We start from the raw sequence: 22,878 nt of genomic DNA on the forward strand, positions 1-22,878 counted from the left end.
CCCCCAAGTGAGTACTATCTGCCTCCTATCCCCTAGATTCTCAGACTCATTTTCTGTATTACCTTCCCTCATTAGAATATAAACCACTGGAGGGCAGGGATTATCTTTCTGTTTGCATTTCTATCCCCAGGTTTAGCTAAACACCTATAGTAGGTGCTTAAATAATGCATGTTGTTTTTCTGGTATGTAGTAGTGAGGATTCTTTTTTGAGGATCTTTTTTCTCTGAAGATCTGTGATTTATTTAATTGTTAATTCAATAAATGTACTATCATTGTCCAACAAGCAAGTACCAGATTAAGGCCACTGGAGTATTGGGTGTAAATCCTGAAACCATGCCTGGAGTGAATGGTACTAAGAGAAAAGGAGGAGGAGGAGGAGGGAGAAGGAAGACTTAAATGAAGGATTGCAGTGTTAGAAAAAACCTCTAAATTCAGTGCTCTCAAATTTGTCATCCTGAGACAAACCCTTGGTCAATCCATTTGACTTTGAGCTTTATTCTCAAGATTATTTTTATTCACAAGATTTTTAAAGATAATGCAAATGTAAAATTTAAAATCTAACAGGAAAGGGTTGGCTTCTATGATAACTTTTAATCTAAAAAATAATGAAATCCTTTCTACTCAACAAAAATTAAAAGCTAAAAATATACCAAAACACTGTCAGCATAAGGCAAAATGAGGCCCTGTAGTTGAAAAAAAAAGACACTGCCTTCAAACTGCCAGTGTGTCTTTGCTACTAAACAGTTGTATTTTCTCCCTATATTGCGAGATTCTATTCATGATCTTAACTTGATTGGGCAGTCTAAGTGGGATTCTTAAAAAAAAAAGTACAACTGAGTCTGAATAGCATGATAAAGATGAAGACAAATCTGGGAGTCTGAGCTTTGCCCTTTTAAGCCTGCTAGATCATCACCTTGGAGCGTTAGAGCTGTCATCAGAAATTAAATGCTCTCTTAGCAGAGATTGGAGACCCTGACCTACTGTGAGTCATTCTAGTGAGAAATGATTTAGCAGAACAGAGCTATAATGTAAAGTCAGGAGAATGAATCCAGTCCAGCCAACAAAAAACTCTGCACCAGGTTTGAAAAATTGCCCAAAACCTTCAGTAGTAAGATCCTAACAAGCACAACTGCCTTTTGAATCAAAGTCTGTACGTTTTCAGGGAATAGGCTCTGGAGGGGTAGGGGTAGCGAGGGCATCAAGTGGCTGATTTCTTAGTCTTTGAGGGGAAGAGGGCACTGGCAGGAGCAGCGCAGACGCTAGACTACACTGGCATCTCATCGGAGGATGTTCTCTATAAGCGACTATGGCTCTTTCAAGAATTAACTCTCTTCTCATCTTCTACCTCAATCTGTTGCTGCTCCTCCATGTAAAAAGTAAGCTTGCTCCATTTATTGACATTCTGGTCCCTGCCATGGTTAGGCGGACACTTCCTACTGGCAGTCGGTAATGTGGGGAGGTGTAGGACCAGCTTGTATTTGAAAAGGAAGCCAAAAAGAATTTGATTTGAGAGTTTTGCCATCCCATACAATTGGTATTGCTCTGACCTTACCACGTGCATGATAATTAAATGATTGTGTCTAAAATATTAGTGATAGAGGATCACAAAAGCATTTCAGTCTTTGATTTTGGGATTCACAGAATTTGTTTAGCTATGTAAATGATCACAGCAAAGGCTTCTGAAAGTATGAGTGTGGGGAGGGGAGAGGGTCATTGAGAGAGAACTATAACCATATCCTCTATAATTCTTGCATTTTCCCATTGATACGTTCTGCGTGCAAAAGCCTATTTGCTCAGATGTAAAATATTCTAGATGACATGATTCCTTTAATTCCCTATTACCTCATTTTCTCCCAACTGCTTCTAATGAACTTAGAAAAAAACAACAGCCAAACAGGAATTCAATTCCCAAAATCAAGGTAATAGTCTCAATGCTCCTGATTGACTAAATGATCATTTGCATCCATAAAGATTTCAGTAATGACACAATTGAGTTCCCATTTTCATTATTCATGATTTGGGTTCTGGAAGCTAAGGGACACATTCATTTTTAACAAACTTCTTCAAATATCAGCAAAGAAATTGTTTTGGTCAGCCTTGGTTTCCTAGATAATTGTCAGGTGCATGCCTTTTAAGTAAAATTGGAAGAAACCAAGTGGTCTCAGCTGTGAGTTTATGGAAGCCAGACGCTGTTGAATATGTTGAAAATGAAGAGAGGCAGAGTGTGTGTCTGTCAAAAGGGCTGTGTGATTTGTGTCTGGTGAATCTGAATATCAATAAGACAAAGCATAGAGCAGCTGCCATTGAAAAAGACTACTTGCCATTATAGTACAATGTGGTATAATCTGGGTCACCTTCTGTTGCTCCTTCAGTCAGATTGTTGTTTATACAGTTTACAGAGGAACATAAATCAGAAATGGAACCCAAACAGAGGCATGTATAAAGACTAACCCTCCCCCCCTTCCCGTGGCCTGAAAGGATGCAAACAAGTCAAACTTCAAACAGAAATCAGCATGGAAATCTTTGGCTGCAATATATTTAGATTATGATCTAAAAAATAAAAGCTATCTTGCTTCTGTAAAGTTATGATGTAATGAATTATGCCTTTCCCATCAAACTTGAAATGGCCATCAAGCAACAGGAGGTAGAGGGAAGTGCGGTAGTTGGAAGAAAGAGAGAGAAAGATAGAGAGAGAGAGAGAGAGAGAGAGAGAGAGAGAGAGAGAGAGAGAGAGGAGGAGGGAGGCAGAGATTATAAAATGAAAGGGCTAGTCAGCCTACAATGTATTCATCAGCAAATAACATTTTCATTTTACAAAAAGAATATATCTATATTTAATAATGACATTTATTTAGATTTCTAATGTAAGCAGAATACTTTATATACATTATTATCTCATTTGATCTTTATAACAACCCTTTGAGGTAGGCACTATAAATACCATTGTCACCATTTTACAGATAAGGAATCTGAAAAACAGATGCTTAAGGGCACTCAACAAATATCCCAAATGTTCCTGACTCCAAGTCCAGCATATTATTTTTGTAAAGTCTGTTACAAATGTATTGAACATCTAAAAGATAAAAATCCTACTCCTATGATGAGTGTTTAATATCTAAAACAAATATATTTAGCATTTACCTGGATCTGTAAATCTATCACTCATCAAATACAAAATTTATTTTTGTTTTTTCTTATCTAATACAATCCTGAGCATATAGTTGTGGATTTTTACTAGATAACTGGGAATTGATAGAATGATTGAAGCTCTCTTGCAGCACTGTGGAGATACTAGAGATAGAATGAATTTGTATCAGATTAAGTTTTTAAAGAGATGGGTTTACATTATGTGTGGATATAGAGAGTGAGTTTAGCACATTACCTACCACATTGTAGAAACAATAAATACTCATTGGCTTGACATTGTTGCTTTTGCTCTCCTGATCAGAAACCTTCCATGTCATCATCATCATCATCATCATCCTCCTCCTCCTCCTCCTCCTCCTCCTCCTCCTCCTCCTCCTCCTCCTCCTCCTCCTCCTCCTTATCCTCCTTCTCCTTACTAGCATATAGAGATAGAGATTTGAGATTTAGAAAGAACTTTATCTACGTTAACTAATTATTACCAATTGAATGAGTGCCAAACTTTCAAGTATGTTCTTCTAGACCCTCTCTATAATCTGGCCCAAACTACTTTTTTATCTTTTTCATTCACTGCAACCCTACACAAACCTTATTTTCCAATTATGTTGGACTTCTTGCCACTCCCTAAATGCCAATTGTGTTTTTGTACCTCTTCAAATTTTGCTGATATCATTGCTCCAGCTGCCCTTACTCCCCTGTCTAAATCCTACCTCCAAGAAACAGCTCAAATGTCACCTCAGCTACAATTCCTTACTCTGTTACACCAAATGAAAATGATTGTTTCATTCAATTCAACAAACATTAAATATCTAATATGAACAAGAGATTTCTAGAAGTTTTTACAATTCATATGAAACTTACCTTTAATTTTAAAATATTTTAGAATTTATATTTCTGCATATATATTAACTCCCTTATTAGACTGCACTTAATACAATCTTGTACATTGTTCAATTTCTAGTACAGCATCTTGCATACAAAGTATTTAATATATTTTGTTGATTGAAAGAATTGGTGAATTTGTCTAAAAAAAAAGGATCACAAAATGAAAATATAACCCAAACCATAACATTATTTTCTAAATTTCCAGATTCATCTAATCAAATAAAACCTTTTGACAACATTCATAGTATTAAACACATTACTAAGTCTTATATGCATTTGTGCTGTGTCTCCAATTAAATTAAGAATTCCTTGTTGGCATGGACTCTGTTTTATAATTCTTTTATCTCCCACAGCACCTAGAAGAGTGCTAAGCAATTAGAAAGTCTATGATAAATATTTCACAAGCAATAGAAGGGACCTCAAAGATCATTTGGGCTAACTCTTAGCAAAAGAGAATCTTCTCAACATCTCTGATATTTGATTTTCCAGGCTTTCCATAAACCTCCAAGTGAGGGGGGGTGGGGAATCAATGACCCAATGAGGCAGCCCATTGCACCTTTGGGATCACTCTAGTGAGTGGTTCATTACTTTGAATCTAAATTTGATGCTCTACAACTTCACTATACTCTTCTCCTGGTTTTGCCCTTGACTGGATTTCTCCACTATTCTCCATCAATCTTTTCCCTCTGGAAGATCCCACTACATTAGTGATCCTGCTCTTGTCTGATTGGTGAGTTCCTCCTAAGGAATTGGTCAAGATAGCAGTGTACCTACTTTACTGTTCTCTCACATTTTCATCTCTTCTCCATCACCCCAGCTCCCTCTATTTGAGCTCTCTTTTGTGATTTATCTTTCCCATTAGGATATAAACTTTTTCTTTTCTTTTCTTTTCTTTTCTTTTCTTTTCTTTTCTTTTCTTTTCTTTTCTTTTCTTTTCTTTTCTTTTGTATTAGGAATCCTAGCACAAGTTCAATGTCTGGAACAGAATAAGTTTTTAATAAATGTTTATTGATTACAACCTTTTGTTTCAAAGTTAGATCCCCTGACACTAAAGAGAATAGATCTACTGGGAACTCTTCCCTATATTTAAAGAGAGCTATTAATTTCTCCTGTTTCTTCCTCTTTAGGCTAAACAACCCATGATTCCTTTAATAGATCTTAATATGGTCTAGTTGCTAGTATTTCATCATCTTTAATATTCATTTGGGCATGCTTCAGTTTGTCTATATACTTGAGGAAACTATTTCTCAAAAATAAAAAAAGTGAGACCATTGCTTTTTTTGGATATTATTCCTCTATTAAGGCATATTATGTAGGCTAAGTTTGTGTTAGCTTCTTTGGCTGCCAAGTCACACTGTTGACTCATGTTGAACTTGCAAGGCTACTGTGATTCTCAGATACTTTTCAAGCTATTTTTTTGGTTATATCTGCCATTTGTTGATTGTATTATTATTTACTCATTGAATTTTCAGATTCTGGCTTCTGCACTTTGGAATACAAGTTTCCTCAGTTTTGGACAAAAGAACTTTATTCATTTTCTAGCTAATTATGGAAATTTAGCTATGCCATCAGAAGACTTCCCAGTGACAAGTCCCTTCTGCCTTCCCTTCCAGACCACATTCCCACAGGAACCATAGGAGTAAAGCAATCCAGCAATCTTAGGGACCTTAGATTCTGACTCTAAGTATAAGTAACCATTTCTCTTCACTTTAAGTAAAATTCATTGTGCTATAAATACATTTCTTGCTGATTTTTTCTACATAAATATGTACATGCTGTTTGTGTGTTTGTATACATGCATGCATATGTGTCTGTGGTCAAATAGCATAGTGAAAAAGGTTATGAATTTGTAGTGATAAGATGTTCAAATCTTGACTCTTATTAGCTGTATGACACTAAACAAGTTGCTTAACTTCTCTGAGACTCATTTTTTATCATTTATATGATGAGATGTTGGACTTAAATCTAGGAGTTCTTAATGTGAAGACCATAAGTTTGGGTTTTTAAAATTTTTTTTATATTTTGATAACTATTTCAGTATAATTGATTTCCTTTGTAATCACATGCATTTCCTTTTTTGCATTTAAAAACATAATTCTGAGAAGGGATTCATGATACAAAAAGTTTCAGAACCTCTTCAAAATTCTTTTCAGCTATAAATCTTGTGATCCTATTTTATCTTCTCCCATTTTTTTGCAAGGCAATGGGGTTAAGTGATTTGCCCAAGGTCACATAGCTAGGTAATTATTGCATGTCTAAGGTTGGATTTGAACTCAGGTCCTCCTGACTCCAGGGCTGGTGTTCTATCCATTGCGCCACCTAGATGTCCCTCTCTTCCCAAAATTTTACTTAACTAGTAATTTCTCAAAAATAACTAAAGATAAAAAGATGGAAAAATCTCAAATACATTTAGATTAAGGAGAGAAAGTTATACCAGACTTGTAATATCAGGGTATCTTTGAAATCCATGCTGTGGTTTTGATTGATAGATGACGTTATCAGTGAATCCACCAACAAGCACTTATTACTAGCAAGCTATATGGTAGGCCCTGGGGTTAGAGAGACAAAAATTAAACACTTATTGCTATTTAGGATCTTAATGCAACTGGAGGAGACAACATCAACTTATAAAATTATTCACAAAATAAATACAGAGCAATTTTTGAGAAAAGAAAGCACCAGCAGTTTGAAAGGATTAAGGAAGCTTGACTGTTTAATAAAGTTTTGAAGGAAATCATGAGCTTCTTTTGATAACTTGGCATCTAAATTTCCTTGAGTAGGGTCAAAAAGGATCTTTCCTATTCCAAATTCTTTTCCATAGCAAATGGTATTATAGGAAAGATCTTCTGTGTTTTCATTATCTAAGCAGTTAGGTTGATGAAAGAGCCAGAAAACAAAATTTAGGTGTGTAAAATAAATTTATGTGTAAAGAAAAGCAATGGAATCAACTTTGGAAGGATGCTGAGTTCTGTCCCTTTAAACTATGAACAGCTTAGTTACTTAAAGAGATAGAAAATATTTTTTGTATGAAAAGTGATAACATCTACATGTAAGGAAACAACTTTTCTGGTAAAATGAGAGGTAAGATTATAGGGACCAGATAACTACTCTAAGATGAATGAACTGGAGAACTGTTTGCCAACAGAAAAATTAAGCTAGAGGGCATCCCTGTACCTTGACTCATTTCAGGTTTTGAGTTGTTTAAAGTTACAAAGTGGTATATGATAATAGAATTTATATAGTTTTTCAAGATTTGTGAAGCACTTTGCATAGCTTATGTCTATTGTTATTATCATTTTACAGAAAAGAAACTAATTTCTGAAAGAGGTTTTGATTTGCCTATGGTCATGTAGCAAGTAAATGATTAAGCTAGGATTCAAATTCAGACTTCCTAATTACAAGTCCAATGTTCTATCCACTGTTCCACCTACTTACCTCTCAAAATAACTGGAGACAATGAAAGGATTAAATATGGATTTTTGGTTTCATTATTTCTGGATTTCATGAGCTCATAAGGGAAAGATGAGTCACTGACCATAAGGAGATTCTGATTTGTGTTATCAAAGACAGAGGAGAACCCAGCAGGAGAAAAACGGATAAGGCAGCAGGATAAGTGTTAAGAAGAAGCTAGCAGGAACAGTCAGCTGACGGGAAGACAGCAGGAATTGTCTTGGAGCCTGCTGTTTGGAAGAGAAGCTTTGCTTTATGGATAGACTGAAGAAAAGATTGAGAGCAGGTTCAAATGAAATAATGAATATAAGGTATTTGGCAAATGCTCAAGCATTATATAAATTCACCTATAGTCAGTAGGTCTCCTGTCTGGTAATTATATCATTCCCCAAGCCTGCTACTGCATACTTGCTGACCTCAAGCAATGTTTACCGAGCAATATAGAGATATATTGGTAAAGTCTCAACAATTGGGATTTCTAAGGAAAAAAATATGCATTCATATTTAAGTTTAATCTGCATTATTTACACTTGAGTCTAGACAATCAAGAAAACAATAAATCAATCCCTGAAATTGAAATTTTAAGTATTGGCTTTCACTAGTCTGTTAGAGCTGGCTCCAGCACACCCCTGTCTGGGAGTTTGCTGTTTGGAAGAGAGTTGAATTCTGCTGCAGTTGGGCTCTTTAGTATAATTTAGTTTGAATGAAGCGACAGCTCTCAAAGCTACCTAGATATTCTTGCTGCCTCATGAAAGAAGAGGAAAGATAGACTTTAAGTTATTATGATGTACCTGTAGACTTAAAATTGGTTGAATAATTCAACATCCTTTGAGATCAAGAATTTATTAGGCTTGACTGCATTTCCCAGAGAGGAATTTGAGTTTTGTAGTTCTCTGACTTATTAGAACCGCTTGTCATTTCAATAGTGAAACATCATATTGATACCCTTTTAGGGGTGTTTGGAAGTTAAAAGAGTTTGACACTATCTAATTTGTTTGAGAGTAGAAGCAGACTGATTTTGCCTAGTGAGAGAGAGGTGAGAACCAGAAAGGGAGCAGTTAGCAGAGAAAAGGTTTCATGTCATGAAGACTGCCCCCTCCTTTTCCTTACTCATGTGCCTTCCTGGTGAGTTTTTGTAATTGTGTATCCACTTTCCACTCTAGATACTGTATCAGTGAGACTCTATTGTATGAACTGTCATTTTTTAAAAAAAATTGTCACTGTTTTTGTTTTATCTTGAAAGATGGTGATGCTATAATTATTTTTGCATTTGTGTTATTGTTTAGTAAGTGTTTTATGTTCCATAGTTGAGGATTTCATGATGACTTATTTTGTGTCCTGGGAGTGAGGTTCATGAGTTGCAAGCAGTAAAAATATATTCACAATGTCTGAGTTGCACTTGGGACCCAGAAAGTTTGAATAGTAGTTGCCTAGTGGCAATTCTTCCCTGGAAATCCACAACCACTTTTGTGAGGGTAGTTAGTTGGTTTGGGCAGTCTAGTCCAGAGAGAAAATAGGTATTGATGTCCACTCAGACACGATATATAAATAGACCACTTGTTACTTTGAAATAAAATCTAGATGGATTACATTCATTAGTTAACAATAGATACACAGAATATTCACTGAGAACATTACCAAATTTTTATTCAATTTAGCCTTTTCATAAAAAATGTTGTTGGAATAATTTTTAAAATTTCATGTTGCTATAGATAAACAGCTTATGATTTAAGACCTCTTGACCTTGAGAAACCTCAAAGTTGGAAGGGACCTTGAAGACCACTTGGTTCAAACCATATATGAACAATAATGATAACAACAATGATAAAATAATATATAACACTATATTAAATAATGTGTTTATTAAATAATAATAAAATCTGTGGTCAATACATTTTGTTTGAATGCCTCTAGTGAAGGGGACCCCACTATCTTTCAAGGTAGCCCATTCCACTTTTGTAGAGCTCTATCAAGTTTAAATCTGCCTCCCTACAAGTTGCTTTATTTTGCTTCAATTTTATCACTATGTATTGGCTGATATTTCATATGAAAGCCTTCAAATAATTTAAAACAGCCAACATACCATTCCTAATTCTTCTCTATATATTTCTTGCAGCTAAGATATTTGATAATATATTTTTCCTTCTTATATTCCCTTATTCTCCACTTTGATTCCCTTTGATGAAGATACATCCTCCAAAGTACTTCAAAATTGTTTCAAACTTCTCTCATGTTGGGAATTTATTATTCACCAGTCTTAAACCCTGCCAAGTCATTTTGGGGAGGACAAAACTGACTACAGCTGGATGACAGTGCCCTTCCCTTCAGGTCTCAGATAGCCCTATACATATACCAGCACTCTGCCTCAATTCCCTTGATTCTTTAAATCTCTGGCTTAGAGCTACTACAGGACACTGCCACCCTAGGCAGAGCATGTAGGATGCTTCTTTTTTCCATTATCTCTATCTCTTGATCATAGGGAGTAGTGCAGGTTGAGTTCTGCTGTTTAATGCAATACAATGGTGGCAATAAAAACAGTAACAGCAGGAACAATCAACAGAAAACTAAGCAGCAGCAAGGAAATGGATAAGTAAATGCCAGAGAACAAGTCCATGAGTTGTGCCATGTTATCTGCTAGTGGATGAGGGCTGGCAGGGGAAAGAGTGATGACTGAATGCATTAGGGTTTAAGATTCACCTTCTCCTCTGTTAATTCATCAGTTTATTACTTCATTCGACTTTTAGTGTCTTGTCCTGCAGAGTCAGCTACAATTACTCTCTACCTTTTGTACATCCTTCTTATGTTTGGGAGTTTTGAGAGTTTGTGAGGACTGGAGAGAATTTCTAGTTCATCTTGACATGACCCAGAATTATCTTCTCTAGGCTTTAAAACGTATCTAGTTATTTCAGTAGCTTATCATGTGGACTGATTTCAAGGTCCCTTCACCATTCTGGTTGTTCTTTTCTAGATGTGCTTCAGTTTATTAATGCCTTTTGTAGAATATTATTTCCAGAAGTGAACACAAGAATTCAGCTAGAACCTGATAAAAGTCCAACAAGACTATCATGTTCTTAGTGATGTCATCAAGAAAATAGAGGACTATGCAATTTTTTAAATCCTTATTAACTATCAAAACTCCTCAAGCTAAAAATTCTAGGAGAGGCATTGCCTCTCATGATGTCTAAAATCAAATTGGCTTTTATGAGTGCAATATCAGACTACTGACTCATGTTCAACATTAATTTCATTAAAACTCTCAGGAAATGCGATACCCATTTCACATCTTTTGCTTGCAAAATTGATGTCTAGAACTTATTAAATTTCATTTTATGAATTCAGCCTGCAATGATAAAAGATTAATACCTTGCTTAAATTAAACCAAACTATCATCCAAAAGATTCCTATAGAATCCTCTGTTTTAAAAATTAGCAGTCAAAATATACATGCTCTTCCCTGGTGGTGTCCTTCTTAGATTCTGAGATCAGATAAGTTAAAGTGACCAAGAGCTAAAATTCCCTCTTCTTTTTGCAATGGAATGGTCTAAATAGAATTCTTTGAGAGAAGAACTGCTTGCTCAGTCAGTCTGATATATAAACATAATCAAAGAATGTAAGATAGCCTTGGAATTATTGTAGTTTAATTGGCATGTTCATGAAATGCATGAGTTTGCATCAGAAAAGGTTGGTGACCATCATTAAGGAGTAATCATCTCTCTGCTTATTTAAGTTCTACACATGTTAAATAAATCTTTGGTTTTTTCCTCTGTAGATGAAGTGTCTTTGCTTCAATATATTGTTCAGTGCCTACACAATTATTCCTGAGGCAAAAGAAAAACTCCTTTGCTTCTTTATAAATAAAATAATTATCTCATCAGTCATCAGCAGCAGTCTTCATTTTGCTAAGGTTACCTGCTGGTCCCTTGGCTATGGAATGGAAATAATTTCCAGGTCTCATACCTAACCCAAAGCAGGTTATTCTGAAAAGCAGGTATCATTTTGCTTGTTGTTTTTCTCGGTGAAAAAAGTATTCAAACAAGCCCCCAAATTCATCACAAATAATTTCACCAAATCGTGTTGTTCCATGTGCACAAAACCAATTTTTATAGATTCAGGAGTTGGAGGAGGGGACAGAATGTTCCCACCAATTCTCAGTCTGACTCACTGCTTTACCATTGATTTCTAAGAAAATTTCCCTGGGCCTAAGCTTCTCATTTTAAAATAAAGATGATGAGAGTTGGCACATGGCTTCCAGGCAATGTTGCTGTGAAAATAGAAGTCCTTTCTGTTTGTAAAAAATTCTTGGAGTAGAGATGATGAAGTAGGAGAGGGTATCAGGACAGAGCATTATTATCCTAAGTATTATCTTCATCTCTCTGTTTTCTTTCCTTTTTTTAGTTTTTTTTAAATTTTATTTATTTAAGGCAATGGGGTTAAGAGTGACTTGCCCAAGGTCACACAGCTTGGTAATTATTAAGTGTCTGAAGCTGGATTTGAACTCAGGTCCTCCTGACACCAGGTGCTCTATCTACTATGCAACCTAGCTACCCCTCATCTCTCTGTTTTCAAATGGAGTTGAATAAATTTTCATGTTGTTCAGTGTTATAATTACTGGAGAAAGTGCACTGAAACTCTGAGCTAACCTAAGTAATTTTTGCAATTCAGGAGTCATTTAGTGCCTTTGGAATGATTTATTTATTTTATTTTTTTTTGATGGAGTGGGGTTAGATAGAAGGAAATCAAATTTGTAAGGAATTCCAAGAGTGGAAACTTCCAATACTGGAAATTAACAACTCATGTAGCTTCAAGTGTTAAGGAGTTGTATGGAGATACTGAGGAGTTTGGTGACTAACACATGGTCTCATCCTTGTAAATCTCAGAGGTAGGATATGAACCCAGGTCTTCCTCACTACAAGTCAGCTATAGGACATGGAATTGGTTAATTTTTTTTAAAGTCATCATCTATATAATAACTCTACTTCAATTACATTTTTGAGTTTCAAACTTTCTTAATTTAGTTTTTATTTTTATGATCATTCCTTTAAAAACCTTTCTTAAATTTCAGTTTGAACTCCATAAGAAACTCAAGAAATATTAAAAAACAAAAACAAAATGATTGGAAGATGTGAATTGGGGCACTAATTCATTGTTGATGAAGCTGGAGAGCAATCTAAATTTATGCCCAAAGAGTTATTAAACAACCTATACTCTTTGGCATAGCACTACTTGGTCTATTTTCAAAGATAATTAGGTAAAGAAGGAAAAGAATTTATACATCTCAAAATATTTATAGCAGCTCTCTTTGTGGCAACAAATTGGAATTTGAAATGATGCCCATCAATTGGGAAATGGCTGAATAAGTTTAGTTTATGATTATTAACTGTGTAAATTATGCTATAAGAAATGATGAGCTCAATAATTTTAGAAAAAACATAGAAAGATGCATAAAATAAGAAAGAGCAAAATGAGAAAAAACAAGAGAACATAGTATATAGTAACAATATTGTTTTAAGAATGAATTTGGGGGTAGCTAGATGGTGCAGTGGATAGAGCATCGGCCCTGGAGTCAGGAGTACCTGAGTTCAAATCCAGCCTCAGACACTTAATAATTACCTAGCTGTGTGGCCTTGGGCAAGCCATTTAACCCCATTGCCTTGAAAAAAAACTAAAAAAAATGAATGTATTTGAAGTATTGTTATATTCTCTATCTTTAAATACCCAAATTAACTATAAAGGACATATGAAGAAAGATCCTATCTATATCTAAAGAAAGAACCAATAAATGGATGTATAGAATAATTGTATATATGTATATATAGATGTGTGTGTATATATATATATATATATATATATATATATACTTATAGATATAAAGATATTTATTGTGTCTAAAGATAGCTATCTCTAGGATGGAGGAATAAAGAAAAATAATGTACATATTAATTTTGTTGATTACATTTGAAAGAAACAAGTTTCTTTACCTGAGTATAATCATCACAACCATCACCACCATAACCATCAGCTTCACCTACTCTTTACCAAGAACTATGCTATGTGATCTCATTTTATCCTCACAAGAGTCCTGGGATGTAGGATTTGAATTCAGATATTCCTGACTTCAAGTCCAACAGTCTATCCACTTACTCCCTTAGTGGCCTCATGGCTCTGCAATCTCATCATTGTGGAGTGGGTATTTCTTTAGTGATGCAGATCACAGAGCATTTCCATGTAGTTTCATGTGCAATTATCCTTTTTTATTGTACTATCTTATGGAAATGATTATTTTATTTCATAAATTAAAAATAAAATTTAATAATAAAAAAAGAAAATGCTTGATTGGAATAACATTCTCAAGTCACTTCACAAGAAGGAAAACAGAAGTATTGTTTATATAATTGGGTGATAGATTTCTCTAGTGGTCACAGAATGTTGCACTTGATATAGAATATAATCTATAAATGACTTCATGTTTCATTTGGCACTGACTCCCTATTTTATAGTTGTGATTTACAAAATATTGATCTTCAAAGAATCAAAATTGAGGGTTATCCCAAAGGGCAATGGAAAGGTGCATGCTAAGTATGATTATTACTAAAATATTGTATATTAGCAATGGATAACTGCATGAGAGTAGTGACATAAAGGACATTGTCAAAAAAGAGCCATTAATGTAAAAGGTGGGTTGGCTATGTAGTTGGAGTTAGAGACAACCACTGGACAGTCCTATATTTTACTGGTGTCCCTTTGATGTAAAGAGAGCTTGAAGAATACCTCTAGCATGTTTGAGTAGATTACCTGTGACAAATTTACAAGCTCATCTAGATAGGAGTTGCTCAGCATGAGGAGGCATCAGTGTTCTGTAATCTGCATCACTAAAGAAATACCCACTCCACAATGATGAGATTGCAGAGCCATGAGGCCACTAAGGGAGTAAGTGGATAGACTGTTGGACTTGAAGTCAGGAATATCTGAATTCAAATCCTACATCCCAGGACTCTTGTGAGGATAAAATGAGATCATATAGCATAGTACTTGGCAAAGAGTAGGTGAAGATGATGGTTATGGTGGTGATGGTTGTGATGGTTTTTAGAAAAAGCACTTGGTTCAAATAACTCCATTAATACTCAGGTAAATTACCAGCAGATTCCTTAAATGCAAAAAAAGTCCTGTTTTGAAGTCAAGGAGCCAGTAAGTGACCTTAGCAAAATGTAGACTGCTATTGATGACTGAAGAGAATTATTTTATTTCCAAGGAAGCAAAGGAATTGTTTTCCCCCTTGTTTTCCAAGCAAAATGAATTGGTTGACTCACATGGATTCTGAGAACTTTCTTAGGCATATAGATCTGTGAACTTATACAGTTTTGGTTCTGACCCTATGAAGGATGGCAATCCAATTAAAGGTAGGTGAAGAGGTTACAAGAAGGGAGACCAATCAAAAACTATTGGCAATAATAGTTGAGCTGTGGCAGTAATAGTTTAGCTGTGAGGTGGTAAGGGTTCTGGCAGTAGAAATGGAATGTGAAGGAGGGTAGTAAGAGAGGAATTATCTATTAATCAATCAACAAGCACTGATTAAATGCCTACTATGTGCCAAAAGTTGCTAGTTACTGGGTATACAAAAAAAGAATGAAAAAGATCCCCACAACTAATGGTTTGTTCATTAGAAGTATTTGGTTTATTTGTCAATCATCCTAAAATATACCCTGGCTATCTTGTGACCAAAGTGCATATTAGTCAAACTATAAGGAAACCTACCAATCTGAGACACAGGATATACTGTTTTAAAGTAAAACTCCTTTGTGTCACTGGTAATGGAAAATAAACTAAGATACATCAACACTTAGCAAAATGCCTAGGACTCCATTTAATAAGTGCTTAGCTGACTGGCTTTGTAAATTAAGTGAATTATATTGGATTTGGGGTTAGATGGAAAGAGAGAGATAAGCAGTGTGCTGGAATATGAGCAAGTGATGTTTCAACCCTGCTATTTCTGCAACCCAGTCAGTGTTAAACCATTGACTATTTCTTTAATTTAAGTAATTAACCCCTTTTCCCCCCCTTCCAGCTCAAGATAGTCTTTTTTGTTGAATAATGTACTCTGAGGCTAATTGCAGGGTTATCATATAAGGGGTGATATCAATTAGCAACTCAATTAACTTTTGTTAAGGTACTATTGAATACAGGATACATTTCTGTTCTACTTCAATGCGATGGTCACACCTTAAACTGTTTAATTAATCAATTAAAGCATTTATTATGTGAAATTTCCCTTCTCTGAAATATAATTATCTGTCCTTCCTCTCTTTTTTCGATTCCTGTTACATCTATACTTCACCCTTATCATGACCTCTAATACCTTCAAATATCTTTGTTTCCCCAATATATCCAACACCCCTGCTCTGGTCTTACTTCCCATCTTTATCATCTTGATTTCACAGATAATTAGTTTAAATTTTTTCTGTCTTCTGTCCTTGAATACCTTATCATTTTTCATTTCTTCTATTCATCCTATGCTAGTCCTCTATCTTAGGTCATCCTCTTTTCTTTGATCACATTTCTAGCCTCCTAGTTGGACTCCTCATCACCTCTTGTGTTGACTGTTGAAATATAAATTCTATCTGTTCTCTATAATAAGTACTTAATCAATGCTTTTTCATTCATTCATTCATTCCAACCAACTTCCTCATATCTGCCAGAATATTCTTCATTATGACCAGGTCTGTTCATTTCACTCTCATGCTCAAAAACCTTCAGTTGATTCTACGTTAATATACAAACTCCCCAGGCTGGCATTAAAAGTTCCCTTATATTTGTCTCCTTCCTACCTTTTTGTCATTATTTTATGTTGTCCCCCATATTCTAGGCAAATTGAATTAATAGCTTCCATATATTAGAGTTTCTTTACTCCACAGCATCTTCCATGCCTGGATTTATTCCCTCCTCATTTCTCTCTCTCAGAGTCATCCTTCAAGGTTTAACTCAGTCACCATGTTCTCTATTAAAATCTTTTCCAATACCCATTTACTCAGGTATTCCTTCCCACTTCATATTAAGATATATATATATATGTATATATATATATGTATATATATATATATGATTATGGGATTAATACATACACACACATATATATATATATTTAAATAGCAATTTAAAATAACAATACCCAGTAATTATGGTTAAGTGCTAAAATGAATGATGGTTATAATGAGTATTTTAGAAATTGAGAAAATTGAGAAAAAGGAAAGATCAATTTAAGCTGAGGTGGTCTAAGTTCTAAGAAAACTTGGAAGCAGACCTTTCAAGAATAGACAATTTAGATGGATGGAAAGGAGTAATAGTGCATAGATTTATTTATTTTTATATAATATTTTATATCTCTTCAAATACATGTTAAAACAATTTTTAAACATTTAAAAAACTTTGAATTCCAAATTTGCCCCTTCCTTCCCTGAGATAAAAAGCAATTTGATATTGTTTATATACACATGAAACATTTCCATATTAGTTCTTTTGTACAAAAAGAGTCAGGAAATATTTTTCTTGACTCTTCTTGGTTTTTTTTTTAATATTTTATTTTTGTTTATTTTTTTGCAAGGTAATGGGGTTAAGTGGCTTGCCCAAGGCCACACGGCTAGGCAATTATTAAGTGTCTGAGACCGGATTTGAACCCAGGTACTCCTGACTCCAGGGCTGATGCTTTATCCACTGTGCCACCTAGCCGCCCCTCTTGACTTTTCTTGTACAAAAGAACTAATATGAAAGAAAAAAAGAAATGGAGTAAAGTGTTCAAGGTGAAGAACAGTGAGAGATAAAACTGGCAAGTTAGTTATAGAGGACCTTGAATGCTATACTGAGGGGTTTAGATATTTTTTTTCCTTTATATGGGTTTTATGAACCAAGGAGTGATATGATAAAGGCAGTATTGCCGGAGTCTTATGGTAATGTGTAGGATAGAATTAAGAGAATAAAGACCAGAGGTTAAGAGACTTATTTGGAAGTTGCTTCAAACATATATGATGGTAACCATGGGAACTGAAAAGAAGAAATAGATTGAAAAGAAGAGATATATATGAGAATTGTTTTGAGGGAAAACTAGACTGGACTTTTGGGGTTAATTTTGATATATAGGTGGTGGTGATGATGATTTTGATGATGATGGTTGTCCTTTGTTTTCAAGGAAAATTATGACATCAAGGGAGGTGATGTCATGACAAGCACATGAATTGGATATGAGTAAGGGGAGTGCTGTCCTAAGTCACCAGCCTCACTTTCTCCTCCAGATCCATCTGGATCCAGTGCCCAGATATGAATCAGGATGACTGGAGATGGCCCTGGATGAGAGGCAATCAGGGTTAAATGACTTGCCCAAGGTCACACAACTACTGCCAAATGTCTGAGGCCAGATTGGAATTCTTATTCTCCTGAATCCAAGCTTGGTGTTCTATTCCCTGCACCACCTAGCTGCACTTGAGATATAGGTTGAGGAATAAGGAAGGTCCAGAGATGAGCCCAAGGTTTTGTGTTTCAGTGACTGAGAAAATTATCATAACATTGAGAGAAATGAGAAAGGTGTGAAAGGGAAGCAGATTTGGGGGATAGATTCTTATCTAGCTTTTGGTATCTGGTGTCTATTCTTATACTGTTTTATGGTAGAAATATATTTTTAAAACTGATTTTATTAATATCTTCACTTTTAGATCACCTTAATTTCTTTTTTCTATTTTGCAAGGCAGGGGTTAAGTGGCTTGCCCAAGGCTACACAGCTAGGTAATTATTGTGTCTGAGGCCCAGTTTGAACTCGGGTCCTCCTGACTCCAGGACTGGTGTTCTATCCACTGTGCCACCTACCTGGCCCACATCACTTTGATTTCAAAGTACATTCCTCACAATTTTGGTACTGCCCAAGTCATCCTTGATAAAGGGATGAAGAAACTAAAGAAGAAAATAAAAGTGATTCCACATAACTAACAAATGTATTAGTTGTGTTGAAGGGTAGACACAATGTTCCCCAACCAAAATCCCTTGTCTCTACCAGAAAAAGATATTTGTTTGTATTTTTCTCATCTCTTATTAGGTGAACAATTCAGTGATTATAATTACACAGTTTTCTAGCTAGCAGGAATGCTTATAAGTAGCTTTTTATATTAGGAAATAACATTTTTATCTTTCTCAATTAAATGTTTGCTCCAGACCTGAGATTTCATCCAACTCTCACAGCTATGTCTTTTTGGTTATTTTAGATTGTAGAAAATTGTGATGGTGTCTGGAGAGTTTAAGTGACCTGTCCATGATCATACTGCAATTAATTTCTGTAAGACAAGACTTGAACCAGGTTTGTTACTGATTGTGAGAAAGGCCTTCTATCCAAGGTGCAAAGAAGAGCCTCTAATTACTCTGAGCAGAATAGCACTGGTTACTAATGAATCAGAAGCAATTTTGTTTCACCCCACTGAACCCTCATATACCCTTGGCATGCTCATCCACAATTTTCCTGAAATGAAAAGAGTCATCAAGTATTATCATTTGAATAGTCTTTAATCCATAATAAACTGCATCAATGGAACTTCATTAATTCATGGTTCAACACCCAGGGCAATGAACAAAGTATTCTTTGGGAGTGGGAGTTCTGGGTTGCCATCTACATCTTGGTAATGTGCCCAGGCATGATTTTTCTTATGCTCATTTGACATCATTTAGTTCCAGATAACACAAATTTTGTTTCACATACACCTATTACAAACTTTCCAGTTTGATCATGTCTTTTGTCTTCTTTCTTGGCCAAGCTAGCCTTCTTTTCAGATTCCTTGTCTTCTAAAGTAAAACTCAGTTGCCATCTCCTGAGAGTAGTCCTTTGTGATGCACAAGCTGTGATGTTCTCTCACACCTCAACTATTTCTGATATTTTTTTTGGCTCCCTTTACTTCTTACTTTTCATTATACTTTCCTATGTACATGTCACATCCTCTCAGAAGAAGGTGAATTTCTAGAGGATAAGAACTATTTTCATTTATGTCTTTTTGTCCCTAGTACTTTAGTGAACTAGTTCAATCTTCTGTTATTCTCAACTCTTGAATTCCTTGCTCCCCTCTTCGCTCTACTTATCCCTTACCAAACCTCAGCTCTTGATTTAAACCATCACCTGCCCTCTCCAATCCCAATTATGAGCCATTGAATTGATTTAGAGGAAGTCATGCAAGCATGCTGAAGACTAGGTATACTAACAATGTATGTTTTCTAATCTTGACTGAGCCTTCCTTGTGACAGGGAAATCTTTTACACCTTGCTTAATGATTCGCTATTCTACTCACTACAGTAGCTATTCCAAATTTTCTCCACACAACTCCATCCTCCCTTGTAATCCTCCCCCCCACCATCCTATTAGCTGTAGGGCTCACCTCCTTTTTTTTTAAAAAAAATTAAGGAATTAAGTCATTTGCTGAGAATTCCCTTCCCTTTTTATTATCTCAGAACCTCTTAACATCTGTCCCTATTATCTCTTCCTTCATTTTAGTCTGTGATGAAGAGGTGGCCCTTCTAGCCAGAGACAACCTCTCTATGTGTACACTTGACTTAATTCTCTCTCTTGTCTTCTCTAACAGATTGCACTCTAACAGATCCATTCCTTCCCTCTCTTATCCTTATTCCTGTCCATAAACATACAAAGTTTTCCAAACCTCAAAAAACCCTCACTATACCCTATTAGCCTACAAACTTTCATACTTGATCTCTCTTCCCTTGATCTCCCTTCTCTCTGTCTCCATTTGTTCTTCTTTCACTGTCTTCTTAATTCTAAATCTGTATCCAAATTTTCATAACTGCTATCTCTGAATTTTCCAGTTATCTCTTTTCTGTCAAATCTAATGGACCTTTCTCACTCCTTGTATTTCTTAACTGTTCTGCAACATTTAAATACTATTGATCACCCTTTCCTCCAAGATACTCCTTTCTGGCCTTTTGTCACCCTACTCTCTCTTGGCCCTCCTCTTAGCTGTCTTATTGTGCCTCAGTTTTCTTTGTCATGTGAAACTAAGTGGCGTAGCAGATAGGCCACTGGAGCTAGAGTTTAGACAACCTGAGTTCAAATCCTGACCAAGAAAAACCTCTCAAGCTTAGCTTCCTCATCTGCAAAATGGAAATTAATTCTACAATCCAACAATGCTATTCGTTGTCCAAGGAATCTTGCATCATATTGCTGTTGTACGGTGCAACTGAGATAACAATTGTAAAGCAGCAAACTTTAAAGTATATTATAAATGTTAACTATTATTATTATGTCCCCTAATTGCAGGTACAACCTAATTCTCTGTACTGAGATTTCTTTATACTTTCTAACTTGGTGTCTTAGCTCACATAGTTTTAATCATCTCTATACAAATAACTCTAATATCTATATGTTCAGCCATGATCTCTCTTCTTAGCTCTAATAATTCATGACCAACTGCCTGTTAGACACTTCTAACTGAATACCCTATTGAATTCTTTAACTCAATATGACAAAAACAGAACTCATTTTCTCCGCCCCCCCCCCCCCAATTCTCTCTAGATCTCTGCTTTGGCCTTTCTGACTACTCTTAGCATCCTCTGATAAATCTTCATCTAAGTCATGCCCATTATCCATGGTGTCTCTTCATCCCTCCTTCCTCCCACCTCAGACTCTGTTCTGAGCTTTTTCACCTTTATCTAGTGTTTTTCTTGGTGAGCTCATTAGCTTCCAAGGTTTCAACTATCATCTCTATACAGATAATTCTTATATCTATTTGATCATCTTTAACCTCTAGTCTCATATCTCCAACTGCTTATTGGACATCTTGAATTGGATGCCTTTTGATATCTGAAGTTCAACATGTCTAAAACTCGACTCACTCCCCTTTCCTAATTTCTATTTTCCTAATTTCTATAGTAGGTACCAAGATTTTTCCAGTCCAGACTTATAACCTAGATATCCATACTCAACTGTTCATTCACACCTGCTATAGCCAATCAATAGTCCTGTCATTTCTCCCTCTGTAACATCTCACCTGTAAGTTCCCTTCTGCCTCTGCCACTACTTTGGTGCTAGCCCTCTTGACTTGATTCCTGGATTATTGAGATAACTTGTTGATGGTTTTCCCTGCTCAAGTATCTTCTTAATCTAGGAGTAGATGGAAAAGGAGGTAAGAGAATATGAGATAATCAATGAAAAGGCATGGAGTTGGGATATGGAAATCTGGTCAAGGAATAGCATTGTTGTGTGAGGGGAGTAAAGTTTAAAAAGACTTTGCATTAACATTGACCCAGATTGTGAGAGGTTTTAAAAACTTAGAGAATTTTATGTATAATCCTAAAGGCTACTAAGGGAACCAGTGAAGTTTGAGTGAGGAGATGATGTGATCAGACCTGTGCTTGAGAAGAATACTTTGGAAGCTAGGTAGAGGTTGGGTTAGAGTTATAGAGATCAAGGAGATTGTTGCAAAAGTCCAGGCATGAGCTGAAGAAGTGGAGTAGAAAAGGACAACTAAGACTCTGATTTAGTACTGTGGAGAGGAAGTCCAAAACACCTGTGACCCTAGATGCCCACCATGATGACAGCAGTGGAATAATGGAGAACTCTTTGGATCAAGAAGAAATATTTTGAAATCAAGCATTCTGCACCATGGTGTAATGGCTGTGTGAATGGAGAGAAAGGGAAAGTGTATAGAGATGTGGTGAAGGTTGAAATGACAAAGTAAATACAAGTGAGGAATCAAAAATAACATTAAGATTGTGAACTTGAGGGCAGCTAAGTGGCACAGTGGATAGAATACTGGCCTAGAGTCAGGAGGACCCGAGTTCAAATATGAGCTCAGACACTTAATACTTACTTAGCTGTGTGACTTTGGGCAAGTCACTTAACCCCATTGCTTTGCAAAAGCCAAAAAAAAAAGAAAAATTGTGAGCTTTAGTGACTTGGTAGGATGAAGGTTCCCTCAAGAATCTTAGAAAAGCAGAATGTTTTAGGAAAAGGTAATGAATTACCTTTTGGACATTGACTTTGAATTATCTCCAAGACATCTAATTCAAATGGCTAAAAGGCAGTTGATCATTTGAGACTGGATCTAGGAAAGAGGCTAAGGATAAACACAAACATATTTTATGTATATATATATATATATATGTATGCATGTATGTATAGTTATATATACATGAATATATTAATTTGTATATGTATATATGAGAGTTGTTTGCATAGAGATCATAGAGATTATAATTAAACCTATGGGGGTTGATGAAATTATTAACTGAAATGTACAGAGATGGGTTGTCCAACCTTTTATAAGTTTTTATTGAAACAATAGACAATATATTTTTATCTGACATTTTAGTGAGTGCTCTGCAGTAGCTTGGCTTCTTTTATAAAGCATTTAATAAATCCACAGACAGC

At 35.5% G+C, this 22,878-nt stretch overlaps 1 protein-coding gene across 1 annotated transcript in view; it reads left to right on the forward strand.

Annotated features, from left to right (window-relative positions):
* The first annotated feature begins 1,306 nt into the window (after positions 1-1,306).
* CRB1 (crumbs cell polarity complex component 1) overlaps positions 1,307-22,878 on the forward strand; it is a 286,152-nt gene continuing 264,580 nt past the window's right edge. The window contains exons 1-2 of the mRNA XM_074220895.1: positions 1,307-1,446; positions 2,584-2,659. Of these exons, the coding sequence (XP_074076996.1) occupies positions 1,307-1,446; positions 2,584-2,659 (216 nt within the window). The remainder of the gene's footprint in view (positions 1,447-2,583; positions 2,660-22,878) is intronic.

The sequence above is a fragment of the Macrotis lagotis genome, chromosome 2 (assembly GCF_037893015.1).
Source record: "Macrotis lagotis isolate mMagLag1 chromosome 2, bilby.v1.9.chrom.fasta, whole genome shotgun sequence".
Classification (NCBI taxonomy): domain Eukaryota; kingdom Metazoa; phylum Chordata; class Mammalia; order Peramelemorphia; family Peramelidae; genus Macrotis; species Macrotis lagotis.